This window comes from Girardinichthys multiradiatus, chromosome 10 (genome assembly GCF_021462225.1).
Source record: "Girardinichthys multiradiatus isolate DD_20200921_A chromosome 10, DD_fGirMul_XY1, whole genome shotgun sequence".
Lineage (NCBI taxonomy): Eukaryota > Metazoa > Chordata > Actinopteri > Cyprinodontiformes > Goodeidae > Girardinichthys > Girardinichthys multiradiatus.
Window position 1 is genome coordinate 11,775,503 of NC_061803.1, and position 13,427 is coordinate 11,788,929.

The 13,427-nt window shown below is 40.5% G+C and overlaps 1 protein-coding gene across 4 annotated transcripts; it reads left to right on the top strand.

Annotated features, from left to right (window-relative positions):
* The first annotated feature begins 1,371 nt into the window (after positions 1-1,371).
* Positions 1,372-10,260, top strand: LOC124874795 (matrix-remodeling-associated protein 7-like). Of its 4 annotated transcripts, XM_047376333.1 has the most exons (6): positions 1,372-1,808; positions 3,913-3,990; positions 4,087-4,120; positions 4,228-4,336; positions 6,229-6,286; positions 9,891-10,260. In XM_047376333.1, the coding sequence occupies exons 1-5, from the start codon at positions 1,539-1,541 to the stop codon at positions 6,266-6,268; spliced, it is 531 nt and encodes a 176-aa protein (XP_047232289.1). In that variant the 5' UTR covers positions 1,372-1,538; the 3' UTR covers positions 6,269-6,286; positions 9,891-10,260. The 4 variants fall into 4 exon arrangements, with proteins under 4 accessions (XP_047232289.1, XP_047232288.1, XP_047232287.1 ...); XM_047376332.1 differs by lacking the exon at positions 6,229-6,286 and having other exon boundaries at positions 1,374-1,808; positions 3,919-3,990; XM_047376331.1 differs by lacking the exon at positions 6,229-6,286 and having other exon boundaries at positions 1,377-1,808.
* The last annotated feature ends 3,167 nt before the right edge of the window (positions 10,261-13,427 follow it).

Consider the following 13,427-nt stretch of genomic DNA (forward strand, 5'->3'; position numbering starts at 1 on the left):
TGCCACACTTTTTCCTTCCCACAGACTTCCCACTGAGGTGCCTTGATACAGCACTCTGGGAACAGCCTGTTCGTACAGAAATTTCTTTCTGTGTCTTACCCTCTTGCTTGAGGGTGTCAATAGTGGCCTCCTGGACAGCAGTCAGGTCGGCAGTCTTACCCATGATTGGGGTTTTGAGTGATGAACCAGGCTGGGAGTTTTAAAGGCCCCAGGAATCTTTTGCAGGTGTTTAGAGTTAACTCGTTGATTCAGATGATTAGGTTCATAGCTCGTTTAGAGACCCTTTTAATGATATGCTAATTTTGTGAGATAGGAATTTTGGGTTTTCATGAGCTGTATGCCAAAATCATCTGTATTAAGACAATAAAAGACCTGAAATATTTCAGTTAGTGTGCAATGAATCTAAAATATATTAATGTTAAATTTTCATCATGACATTATGGAAAATAATGAACTTTATCAGAATATGCTAATATTTTGAGAAGGACCTGTAGATGCTACTTTGACACGTACCTTCTACCAAAGCATTGTTGCAGACCATTTTAACGCCTAAAACCAGACCAACGCTGACGAAAGTGTTGCCCCCAGACTGATTTTGTGCAGCCCCGACTGCATTTCAAGAATGATACATCTGACTGCCTTATTTGTTTAAATATAAATTGTTTGAATAGATATAGCATGCTTTGTTTATTGTACAGCAGGGGGAAAAAATCAAAACATAGTTTGTTGTGATTTTAAAAAAATAAAATCTCTTTTATTGGCCCACCAACCCTTTTGACTTGATTTTGGCCCATGTGACGAAAAGGTGGCATACCCCTGATCTAAATAGCATTGCCTGATTACTATTGCCTACAACAGGTTTGAGGTGTTAACTTGGCCTCCAACTTCCCCACATCTCAATCCAATCAAAGCATCTATGGAATGTGTTGGATAATCAAATCTGTACCATCCAGGCCCTACCTTGCAATTTACAGGACTTAAAGGAGCTGCTGCAATAAAAATTGGACTGAAAACACTTTTAGGTAGGTAGTCATAATATTGATGCTTAATCGTTGTATTTACTAGTATCCTACTCCTACTTTATCTTCAGGTGTTGACAAGAGGGTAAGAATGTTTTCCCTTCACCTGACAGCTTTACTCTATCAGCCTGCTCCTCCAGGACACGGGTTCTGTCAGAAACCATTTGAATCCACCAGTTTGTCCTGCTGATGGGATTATCTGCAGACGCAGATAAGTGTGGAGCCGAGCACGTTGCGCGGCTTCGTGCCAGCCCACCTGCCCTATCCAAGCGCCGGTAGTCTGCGGATAAAGAGGGCGGGGTGAGGAGAAGGAGGAGGTGGGGGGTGGCGTAAAACCAGAGGATGTGACGTTTTGTTCGGAGAGAAGATTGTCCCGTATCCGATAAACTGCAGTCGTTAACGTTGATGTTTGGCAGTGGGGGATTATCGCAAGCAGCGGGATGGCTGAGTGAGTGAATGCTGTCTGTCGGCTCAGGTGATCGTTGAGCGGGGCGGCGACGCGACAGGAGTGACCCAACAATGGACGCAACTCTTATATTGTCCGCTATTATTTTCACGCTGCTCGCCGTCGTGGTCGCGACGTCGCTGCTCAATGGCTCGTCGCCCGCGGCGGACTTCGCGAACGCGCGCAGTTACTTCGGCCGGAGAGGAGATGGTGCGGCCGGAGGATCGGCGAAGTCCGAGGCGACGCTGAACGGCCATGTAAGCGGGCAGAAGAGGAAGGAGGCGGCGGACAACTGGAGTGAGATGAGTGGGAGCTCACACGACCACTGGGATGTAGTGAAATCTGTGAGTAGGTCTGACATCCTGCAGGGAAGTGTGGTTGTTTTGTTTCATTCGGAGATTTGCTTCTTTGCATAAATCTCCCTTAATCTGTTTGAGTCAAGTACGAGTCAAATACTGTCTGGATGTACAGAAACAGCCTGAAGAAGCTCTGGGATTGTGTAATACATGCACCAATAAAGTTAACTAAAGTGCAATGTACTGATGCAACTCCATAAATGAGATTATCATTGGAAAGTTAATTTATTATAGTGTTTTAATTCGTAAGTGAAACAAGCATATTAGATTAGTTTAACTCAGGGTGATACATTTCTGGGCTATTTATTTTCATAATTAAGCCTCAAAAGTAATGAAAACCCAATATTTGGTTTCTCAAAAAATGTGAACATTACATGAGACCAATAAAAATGTTATGTCATGGCTTACACAATCATGGGAAACACTGTTGACCTTGTCACAGGAGGTTAAGTTATAAAAGGTCATTCCTAAATGCAGTTTTCTACAGGGTGAATATTAATGAAAAGTTGTGTGGAAGGAAAAAATGTGGATAAAAGTTGTCCGAGCAGCAGGGATAGCCAAATCCTTGAGAGGATTGTTAAGCAAAGTCCATTGAAAAGTTTTGAGGAGATTTACGAGATGAGAACAGCGGCTGGAGTTGGAGGTTCAAGAGCCACCACACACAGATGTATGCAGGTCATGTGCTACAACTATCAGATTCCTTGTGTTAAGCTACTCCTGAACCAGAGAAGTCGTCAAAAGCCTCTTACTTGCGCTAAGGAGAAAAAGAACTGGACTGTTGCTTAGTGGTCGAAAGTACTCTGTTCAAATGAAACTAAAATTTACATTTGGAAATCAAGCTCCTTCCAGAGTCTGGAGGGAGGGCATAGAGACAGAATCCAAGTTGTTTGAGGTCCAGAGTAAAGTTTCCACAGTCACTGATTTGGGGAGCCATTTTATGTCCTGGTGTTGCTCCACAGTGTTTCATCCAGCCCAAAGTCAGTGCCATCGCTTCCTCTGCTAGCAAGCGTTATGCAGAGACCGATTTTATTTTAGAGCAGGACTTGGCACCTGCCCAATCTGCCAGAAATATCTATTGAGAAAAATGAGAAGCACCAGAGGCAATAAAGCAGACGAGCTGAAGGCCACTATAAAAGCAAACATGTTATTTAACACCTCAATAGAGCCACAGGTTGACAGTTTTGTGCATGTCATTTTAAATGGTAAATACATGGCCTGAATCTATGTAGCACTGTTCTAGTCATACTGGCCAATCAAAGTGCTGTTCACTAAAGCCCCATTGACTCAGTCACACTCAAAAATGTGCACACATTCATGCACCAATAGACAGATTTTAAACAATGTGAGGTAGAGAAGCACATCGAAACGCGATAGGGAATAAAGCAGGATTTGAACCCACAACTTTTCTGACTGCAAGATGACTTCTCTTCCCATTAAACCACAGGCGTCCCATTTTACTCTTATAAGTACAACATATAAACTATCAGGTTGAAATAGTTTTATCTGATTTAGTGTTATTTTATGTAATCTGCAAGATCCAGAGAAAGTAACCAGAAATCCAAGTTACATTTTTATTACGTAAAAATCATTGTTGCAGCACAAATTCCAGTTTCAATGATCTCAGATTGAAATATATATATATTTATTATAATATTATAATATTAATAGCTTTTTCAAGGGTTAGTTTCTTTTGTTGGTTTCATTTAATCTAAAATGTATTTGATGATTGATAAAGAAATAAAAATAAACAGGTAGTATTGAACCTGCAAGTTGTGTAAATAACAAAAGGACTACTATATAAATCTGTCACATCTGTTTTTTTTTTTAAACTGTTTAGCATTGCTTTTATTTTGAAAGGTATGGTTGGGAATGGCTTTCACTTTCCACTCAGGCCATCTCTGACCTGTGTTTACCATTCATAAATATGCCGCAAGATGTCACCTGAGACACGCTCACGCATTAATAACACAGAACTATTGCCAGCTCAGTCACCTGGTTCAGATGAAAAGGCCAGATACCAGACATGCAACAAAAGCACGATCTGCTGAATTTAAGAGGGGAGAACACTTCTGATTTAATAATTCTCTGGCAGGAGCAGCTTCACACAGAAGAGGGTGCAGCAGTCGAATATTCGTCCTCCACGTCGAGCCTGTCTGTCCCCAGCTTAGAGGTAGACTCGTCCGAGGCCTCGTCAGGGATGGGCCGCAGGTCTTTCATTGGGCTCTCTGATACGGAGCTCCTAAAGTGTGCTTTCTCTTATCCCCAGACTGAAGGAGCCACAGAGAGCCCAGAGGACAACCGTAAGCATCTTCTTACATTCTCACTTCAATATTTAATACTACAAAATATGTAAAGTGTGTATATACGTTTGATCAGTATTTATTAATTTTTTTTCTTGTTTAAACAGTGAAAGTGGGATCGGATGCAAATAATTCCTTGAAGTATGTTCCTGGAAAGGCACGGTCGCACCACTTAGAGGTGATGATGTCCAAAGAAGAGCTGGAAGAGGAGCAGAGGTCAGTAAAAAAACAAATTGGAAAACATTTTTTTAATAAAAGTTGCACTGTTTATTTACTTTATTCCTATAACCGATGATGCTTTGTGGGTATAATATATAGGACTTCCATGTAAACAAATGGTTTATCACAGCACAAATACACATGAAACATGTGGGAACCTCAACTTCTACACCTTAAACAGTATAATATAATTATATGCATATATCATTTTATATTCATATTTGAAAAATTGGAAGGCTCGGGTGAAAAAATGGCCTTTGATTGGAAATGACCTTTACTAGCATCTTAGCATACTGTCCTTTTTGGCTGCTTTTTCAACTCTGTTAATGCAGATGAGCTTTAAATCTGACACAGTAATAAGGTTTGTCGTGTTTTGTTTAAGGAGGTTAGGCAGATCTTTATGCAGCTCACAGCAGACATAGAGCCCAGTCAGCACCTTCTAACCGAGCTTGAGTTCTGGTGTCATTGTCTGCAGAGACACAGACAGGGGCTGCTCATGTGTAGCGAGACCAGGCAAATCTTTCTGTCAGGCAGCTGCAATACACAGATGTTGTCAATTTAATTTAATTAGACTATGCATTCTCTGTGCTTTTCAATTTACAAACATATTAATTGTGTATTTTACTATTGTTATGTGGCAATTTGTTGTTGCGGGTTGATAATGCTTTGTGGGATTGAAACCTGGGATGCAATGCATTCGTAAGTTATTTATTTTAAAATGTAACTGCATTACTTATTTCTAATACTGAAAATCATAGCTCACTTTCTCTCAGCGGTGCCGTTAATACTTTTCAGAAGCCAAATCTTTTCTGGTGGACAATCGCAGTCCAACCACAAAGGATTTTCCTTCCTTTGTCAAAAAGGCCAACATACCAGATTTTTAGTAGTTGCTTCCAATTTTAGATATTTCTTCCCTGTTTGGACTAATTCCTTATTTGTTAGTAAACAATGCAAACTAAATGTCTTCCCCGGGGAAGACCCAGAACCCGCAGGAGGGACTTTATATCCTGTCTGGCCTGGGATCGCCTTGAAATACTCCAGAACAATCAGGAGGAGGTCCTTCCTGGACCTGTCGCCCCCGCAACCCAATCTCGGATGGTTGAATGCAGTGAACATGTGAAACCAAGGTCAAATCGCTTGTTTGTGTGCACAAACTTGGCCAACAAAGCTGATTGTGATTCGACACACAACTTCTGAAGCAACAAGCTAAGCTGCAAACTGTGGCTTCAGCACTGAATGAACCAAACAAAACTTGCTTTACTGCAACTTGTGCTGTCTTGCCAAACGTTGCCCTAAGAATGCATCCTACCTTTTTCACTGACATGAAAAAGGTGGATAAACAGACCGAAAGCTGTAAATATTTGAGCTGTTAAATATTTTTACACTGTTAAGGTTTGTACTGGCATGTGCTCAACTTGGCAGCCCATCGATAGCTCTGATAACTGATCTGTTGTGTATAAATAATTATTTCCAGCCTTAAACAAATTTGTCAATATGGCAAAATCAAACACCCACAAACCACAAAAACTGTTTCTGGATGAAAAAAATGCAATAAAATGTTTAAATTCAGTTTCCATTGAAAGTCCAATTGGTCTATGGTCTGTCTTACTTGTTGATCGGCATCAGTACCGAGACCATCTTCTATTTTGCTGCTTCACGTGTGGTTCTGGATGGCGCACGTTTGTCTGCTGTGTCAGGGCTCGGCTTTAGGCGGGACAGAGTAAAGGTGAGACTGAGCCTCTGCTAAGCACCATTAGCCGTCTGACGGATGAAAACCAGGAGATTTACAGAAACAAATCCAAGCGTTAAGTCACTACTTGGAAAAAAAGTCTTAGTTATTGGAATTTCTTTCTATAAAATATCTGCATATCCTGCTCTTATCATTGCAGGAGTAAATGCAACGCAGACGTTAAGTGTCTGTTAACCTGAAAAGAGAGCAGATATGTGGTAAAGTATGAGTTATTCTCTCCTAGATGTCCCAAAATAGTCCCTTTCTGGCCATTGGGGTAGAAAACAACTCCCAGTCAATTAGCATTTTGCCAATCTTGACCTCAGCAACGGTGTTTGCCTCAGCAGCTTTTTATCCTCATGTGGCCATGAAGTGACTGATGTAACAGTGCAGTTTTGCTTATCTGATCCCACTTTTTCTCCCCCTGACGCCCTCTCATCCTCCATTAGACTTGTGGTCCACAGGTGTGCCTCAGCAGGTGTTGATTGTATCTCTTGTTGTTTTTGTTTTTTGTTCTGCCACAAGAGGGGGTTAGAGTATCACAATACTTGGACTTGAGCAGTCCAATCAGGTACAGGTGCATTTAAAAAATAGAATAACATCCGTAAGTTTCTTTGTTTAAATAATTTATTCAAAAACTGAAAACCCTACATAAAATAGATTCATTCCAAATAGAGTGCTATATTGAAAATGTTTATTTTTCTCAATTTTGATGATCCTGGCTTAAAGTGAATCAACCCAAAATTCTGTTTCTGAGAAGATTAATTAGTAAAATAATATTTATAGTGGAACGTTAATGGAAGGAAGAACTGTGGTAGAAAAACTTATACGAGCAGCATGGACACCTGCATCCCTAAGGATTTTGAAGCAAAACCCATTCAAGAGTTTGGGGGAGATTGACAGCGGTCAGGGGCTAGAGTCAGTGCTTCAAGAGTCACCCCTCACAGACATATCTAGGACATTAGCTACATCTGTTACATTTCTTGTGCTTAGCCACTCTGGAATCAGAAACATCGAAAGCATCAAGCAAACTCTTGAAACTCTTAAATTGTTATGGCCTACAGGACTGTGTATGCCACATCTGAATTAAAAGCATGTTGATTTTGTGTACTATTTGCATTTTTATTAGCTTTAAGCCATAATCATCAAATTTAACACAAACTCCTGAAGTATATCACTCTCTGTATAATGGATATGTATATAATATGAGCTTTACTTTGGGTTAAATGTTTGAAATTAATTCGTTTTTCATTGATGTTCTTGCATCCAGATAGATGAGGCTGTTAGTACGATGTGTGTTCAGTATTTTTTAAAGGGAATTTTTGAATAATTGGATGACTTATTAGGGTATCACTGATATCAATAAGTTTTCCTATTTAATGGGCTTTTCAGTGGACCATTTTTCACTGATTAGCCGGTATCTAGACGAGTAGAAGGCTTTCTTTTACTTAGGCTGCTTTTAGCTCAAATCTCATACAAGCATTTTCCACTCCGCCCATCTGCCTTAAATTGGGATGGATTTAATACAGTAAACACTGCACTGAAAATATGTTGCAATATGTCATTCACTGTATGAGATTACTGGGTGGTGCACAGTTTGCACCCCCCACATGTTTATAGGATTTAAGGTAATTATACGACTGCGCAATAGGCAATCACAAAAAATTCCATTATTTCTGCCTACTTACTGCTTTAAAAAATGTTCATATATAAAAATGCTCATCTCTTTAAGAATGTTTCTCATAAGAATTTGCAAATTATACATTTTTATTTGTGTATATTTTTAATATTTACATTTTGAGTTTACTCTTTTACTCCTAAATAAATTCCAGTGACCTGATCTGCCTTCATCCACTAGGTCACCCAATTAGTAAAAAGAGTCTGTGTGTAATTTAATCTCACTATAAATCCAGATGTTCTGCAACAGCCTCAGAGATTTGTGAGAGTATTAATGAAAGATGTTGTGCAGGGAACACAGCAAATGTATATGCTCTAGTCAGATCACACATGATAGGTTTGTGACTCTAGCTATCATTGGATCGGACTGAAATAAAATGCATATTAACTTAATTTGGACAGATCTGGGTTCTATTTATTTTGATATTTGACCTGGTTTGTCTTGTAAAGGGCTTCCTGATGACATTTGTGGTTAATATGACCTGTGTTTTAGCTTGCTTGTGTGTCCCTTTTTGAAAAGAAAAATACACAGATGTGTATTTTAGGGTTTTGCTGAACTAACAATGGCAGCATTGTTAGGATAGCAGATGTGGTTTCAGCTCTGCAAGTCAGAGTTTGAAGTATGTCCTACAATCAACTCTGAGCAAAGATTTCAGGACACATGTCTCTCACTTGGACCATAACCAATTGTAAACTTAAGAAGCTCCTTTTAACAAGTCTGTATGTCAGTATACAGAGTCATCAAAATCAACACTCAGGCAATCACTTATCAGCTTTTAAACGTCACTACAAAAGGAAAATACAACCTTCACCACACAAATGGTCACACATTTAGAATAGGCAAAGTGTTTCTCAAAGTTTTAGACAGGACCTAATCCAATCTCAAAATCCCTTAAAATAAAAATCTGAAAAGTGTGGAGTCTATTTTTATTCAGCACCCCTAGGTTAAGACTTTGGAAAACCACCCTTTGCTGCAATTATAGCTGCAAGCCTTTTGAGTTCTGTCTATATCTGCTTTGCATATCTCTTTGCGGAATAGCTCCATCTCAGTTAAACTGGATGGGGTGCATCTGTGGACATGCATTTTCAAGTCTTGCCAGAGATTCTCAGTTAGATTTAGACCTAGACTTTAAGTGAACCATTCTAAGATATGAATATGCATTAATCTAAATCTTTCTATTGTAGTTCTGGGAGTATGTTTATGCTTGTAGTCCTGCTGGAAAGTCAACCTCCACCCTCTCAAATCTTTTGCAGCCTCTAGGAGGTTTTCTTCCAGGATTGCACTGTATTTTGCACCATCCATCTTACCTTTTAACTCTGATCAGCTTCCCTGTTCTTGCTGAATAAAAGCATCCCACAGCATGATGCTGCCACCACCGTGTTTCACAGTTATTGGCAGACTTGGATATTTCATGTAACATGCTGAGTTTTGGTCTCTTTGCCACTCTGCATTTTTTAACAGTGCTCTGTGAGGTGTTCAAAGCTTAGGATATTGCTTTTTAACCTGGTGCTGCTTTAAACTCTATTACAACTTCATCCCTGCCCTGTCTGCAGCGTTCATTGGTGTTCATGATGCTGTTTGTTTACTAATGTTCTCTAAAAGAAAATCCCTCTGAGACCTTCACAGAACAGCTGGATTTTATACTGAGATTAAATTACACACAGGTTGGCTTTATTTACCAATTAGGTGGCCTCTGAAAGTAATGAGTTTATTTTATTTAGGGGGCTGAATACCAATGCACGCCACACTTTTAAGATTTAAATTAATTTATTTTATGTATTTGTAAAAGCATCTGAAAACCATGTATAATGTTACTTCGATATAAAAATTATGCACTTCTTTGTGTTGGTCTGTCACAAAACTCCCTGTGAAATTACATGGAGACTGTAATGAGACAAAATGTGAGAGTGAGAGGTGAGCATGCTTTTGCAAGGCACTGTACAGCAAACTAATGTCAGCGCTGCATGATTTTCTTCCAAATGTAGATTCTGTATAGATATGTTTTTCCACATTTTGGATCGCTGGGCCCGAATTTCACCGGCCAGATCCATAGAAATCCTTGTGCAAAGTCTTCTGTTTGTAAGATATTATTATTTTCCTTCAGGAACATATTGTGAACATTTCATTTGGTATCTGTTCCCCAGGGTGCAGCGTGAGCAGCTGGCCGCCATCTTCCAGCTACTGAAAGACAACAGGCAGACGTTTGGGAATATGTCTGAAGGAGACTTAGAGGAGCAGCTCAGACTCTACTCCATCTGAGACTTCTCTAGAACCTGATCTGCTCCAGGACTCATTCAGGACTCAGAATATTTCATTTAATTCCCTTGCAGTATTCAACACAGCTGTCTGCCCCAACAACTGTTTATTTTTGTTTTTAACTTGTATCACACACACAAACACACACCCACCTGCACTGATCAAATAATAATGGAAATAACATTCGAGCATTGTTGCTATTAGTTCCTTGAGTATAACTTTCAAACTGTTGCATAATAAACCAGAATATTGTGTTAATATGCGTGTGTGTTGGATTTCAGCCTAAGTCATTTCAAGGAAAACTGCTCCATTTCATTTTCTGTTTTTTTGAGTGTATACCGCACTTGTCGGACTGGTTTAAAAAATGTAATCTATAAATTTTTGAGGGTAAAAGTTTCCATTTATGATGGCAAATTTACTTTAATTGAGCATAAGTTCCTCGTTAACATACCTCATCGTATCTAGTAGTTTCACATTGTGTAGATTTCAGTGATAGTGGTATGACATCTCAAAGACAATCCCTGTTAGTAATTGGTGTTTACAAAGCACAGACCTTTTTAAAAACTTCTAAATACTTGTCAATAGATATGCCAGGAATAATGTATTAAACTCAGTTTCCTTGTCATTCAGCTACTTACAGGTCATGTACTTAAAGAAAATCGTTCTTTGCTAGGCTTGGCCCAGTTACACCAGCCCATGCCCTCCAAGAATAAGTGGGTATAGATGATAGATGGAATGATTTCTAGTGTTGAAACCAAGGACCGCGGAACCGTTAGGGCCTACCTACTTTTGGTCATCAAAGTTGTAAAATAATTAGAAAACGATACATAAATAAAATGGAACTCTTCAATAGATAGGCTTTTTTAAATACAGATCAGACAGCAGCATCATTCTCCAATGAGAGCAATAAATGATTTTATCTAAACATTTATTGGCTGTTTGCATCATGTGATGTGAAGAAAACTTCCTACACAAACGTTGGCCGCCTAGCATTGCTTCTGATCGGTATCGGTTTGATATCCTCGTTAGTGTCCATTTTTATTGTTTACGATGGAAAGTAAAATAACAGATTTTTATGCCACCTAAAGTGAAAGGAATTTCGGCTGCAGATATTCCACCTGTGGTTTACTGTACTTTAACCTGTGGGGATGCTGCAGCGGATAGGTCTGCTGCTCCCCCTTGCTTGTTTGCCGCTACAGCAGACATGGAGGATAACCCTGGGTGTGCCGCTGCTGCCTCGGCTGTCCATACTATATCTGGTGGGTGTCATCCAGCGAGCAATTTAATCTACAGCACATGTTAATCTATCTGCATTTGTTAATTTGGTCACTCTGTTCTGTCAATGTGAAAGCCGCTCCTCCAGAAAAATGTTTGCCGCCTTCAGGCCCGACTGTAGTATCCTCTATTGCTCCAGAGCTCCCAGCTTCCACATCTTCTACAAGCTAGGCAGAAGTTCACTGCTCCAGCGGCTGCTGTAGGGATCTGGCAATGGAAGCAAATCGTTACCATATTTCAAATGAAAAAGCATTTCCAGAAATGCTTTTTCATTTGAAATATGGTAACGATTTGCTTCCATATCTGGCAAAGTCTCAAAGGTGTGACACAGAAAAACCGGTCTGTTCAACCACAGTGGTTTAAAGATTTCAAGTGGCTAACGCTGAGTCAAACACGGGCAAAAATATTCTGCATTCAGTGTCACCTTTGGACTATTAAAGGGGGATCAAGCAAAACTAATGAAAACGCTTTCTCTGTGCTTGGATTCCAAAACTGGAAAAATGCTGTGTGCTCTTTTCGAAAACATGAAAGAAGAAAATATAGAGAGGCTGTAGTTTATTACAACATGTATTCATCCCAAGAGCAGACTATTTGGTCCCAGCTTGACGCCCAGCTCAAAGTTCCAGAGGAGTCCCCAGAACAAAGCCAGCCTTTTTTATCAGCTTGTTGAGCTTTTTTAAGTCCCTGGCTCTGATGCTGCTTCCCCAGCAGATGATGGTAGAAGAGATCACACTCTCCACAACAGAGTTATAGAAGATATGCAGCATCTTGCTGCAAACACCAAAGGACCTATGCTTTCTCAAGAAGTACAGTCTGCTCTGTCCCTTCTTGTAGATGGCTTCACAGTTGCATCTCCACTCCAGTCTGTTGTCCAGGTGAATACCGAGGTATTTATACTCCTCCACCACCTCCACTTCTTCTCCCATGATAGAAATAGTGTTTGACTTATTCCTGTTTCTCTTAAAATCTACAATCATCTCCCTTGTTTTAGTCACGTTCAAAATGAGATGATTGTTTCCACACCATGCCACAAAGCGGTCCACCACCTTCCTGTACTCAGCATCTTGTCCATCTCTGATCCACCCCACAACTGCAGAATCATCCGAGTATTTCTGCAGATGACAGGAGTCTGTCTTGTACTGGAAGTCTGAGGTGTACAGAGTGAAAAGGAATGGTGAGAGTACAGTCCCCTGTGGTGCTCCTGTGCTGCTGACTACCTGGTTAGACTCACAACCCTTCAGTCTCACAAACTGTGGTCTGTTTGTCAGGTAGTCTTTGATCCAGGAGATTGTTGAGGCCTCCACCTGAGTCTTCTGGAGTTTCTGACAAAGCAAATCAGGTTGGATTGTATTAAATGCACTGGAGAAATCAAAGAACATGATCCTCACAGTGCTGCTAGCTTTGTCCAGATGACAGTGGGTTTGTTGAAGCAGGTGTATGATGGCATCTTCAACTCCAACTTCACAGCAATAAGCAACCTGAAGGGGGTCCTGATGGTTTACTGTTTGCTTAATCAGGTGGGCCAACAGGAGTCTCTCTAGGACCTTCATGATGTGAGATGTCAGGGCAACAGGTCTATAGTCATTGAGGACTGATGGGTGAGTTTTCTTTGGTACCGGAACATGACAGGAGGTCTTCCACAACACCGGAACCTTCTTCTGGGCCAGGCTAAGGTTGAAGAAGTGCTGCAGAATTCCACAGAGCTGCTCTGCACAGGCCTTCAGGACTCTAGGGCTGACATGATCTGGACCTGCAGCCTTATTCCTATTCAGTCTCTCCAGTTGTCTCTTCACCTGACTTCTTGAGACACACAGGTGGAAGGGGGAAGCAAAGGAAGCATCAGCATCTTCTGATATGGTTGAAGGCAAACATGTAGAAGCAGAAGGGTCTAAGGCTGAGGTGGGAGATAAAAAATTTGAGGTGTTACTGGACAGCTGTGGGTCAAAGGAAGTTGGAATGTCTGTTTGGCTGTGAGCAGGAGAGGAGGATGCGAAGCTTGTTTCTGAACTGAACCTATTGAAGAATGTGTTCAGTTCATTGGTTCTGTCCAGACCTCCATCGGTCTGATCATCCTTCTGCTTGAAGCCTGTGATCTTCTTCATCCCTGTCCACACATCTCTGATATTTTTTTTCTGGAGCTTGCTCTTCAG

Excerpts from the sequence above, each read along its gene's own strand:
- LOC124874795 (XM_047376331.1), top strand. The coding sequence starts at position 1,539 with ATGGACGCAACTCTTATATTGTCCGCTATTATTTTCACGCTGCTCGCC. Across the intron at positions 3,991-4,086 it reads TGTCTGTCCCCAGCTTAGAG|ACTGAAGGAGCCACAGAGAG; the intron begins GTAGACTCGTCC and ends TCTTATCCCCAG. Across the intron at positions 4,337-9,890 it reads GAGCTGGAAGAGGAGCAGAG|GGTGCAGCGTGAGCAGCTGG; the intron begins GTCAGTAAAAAA and ends TCTGTTCCCCAG.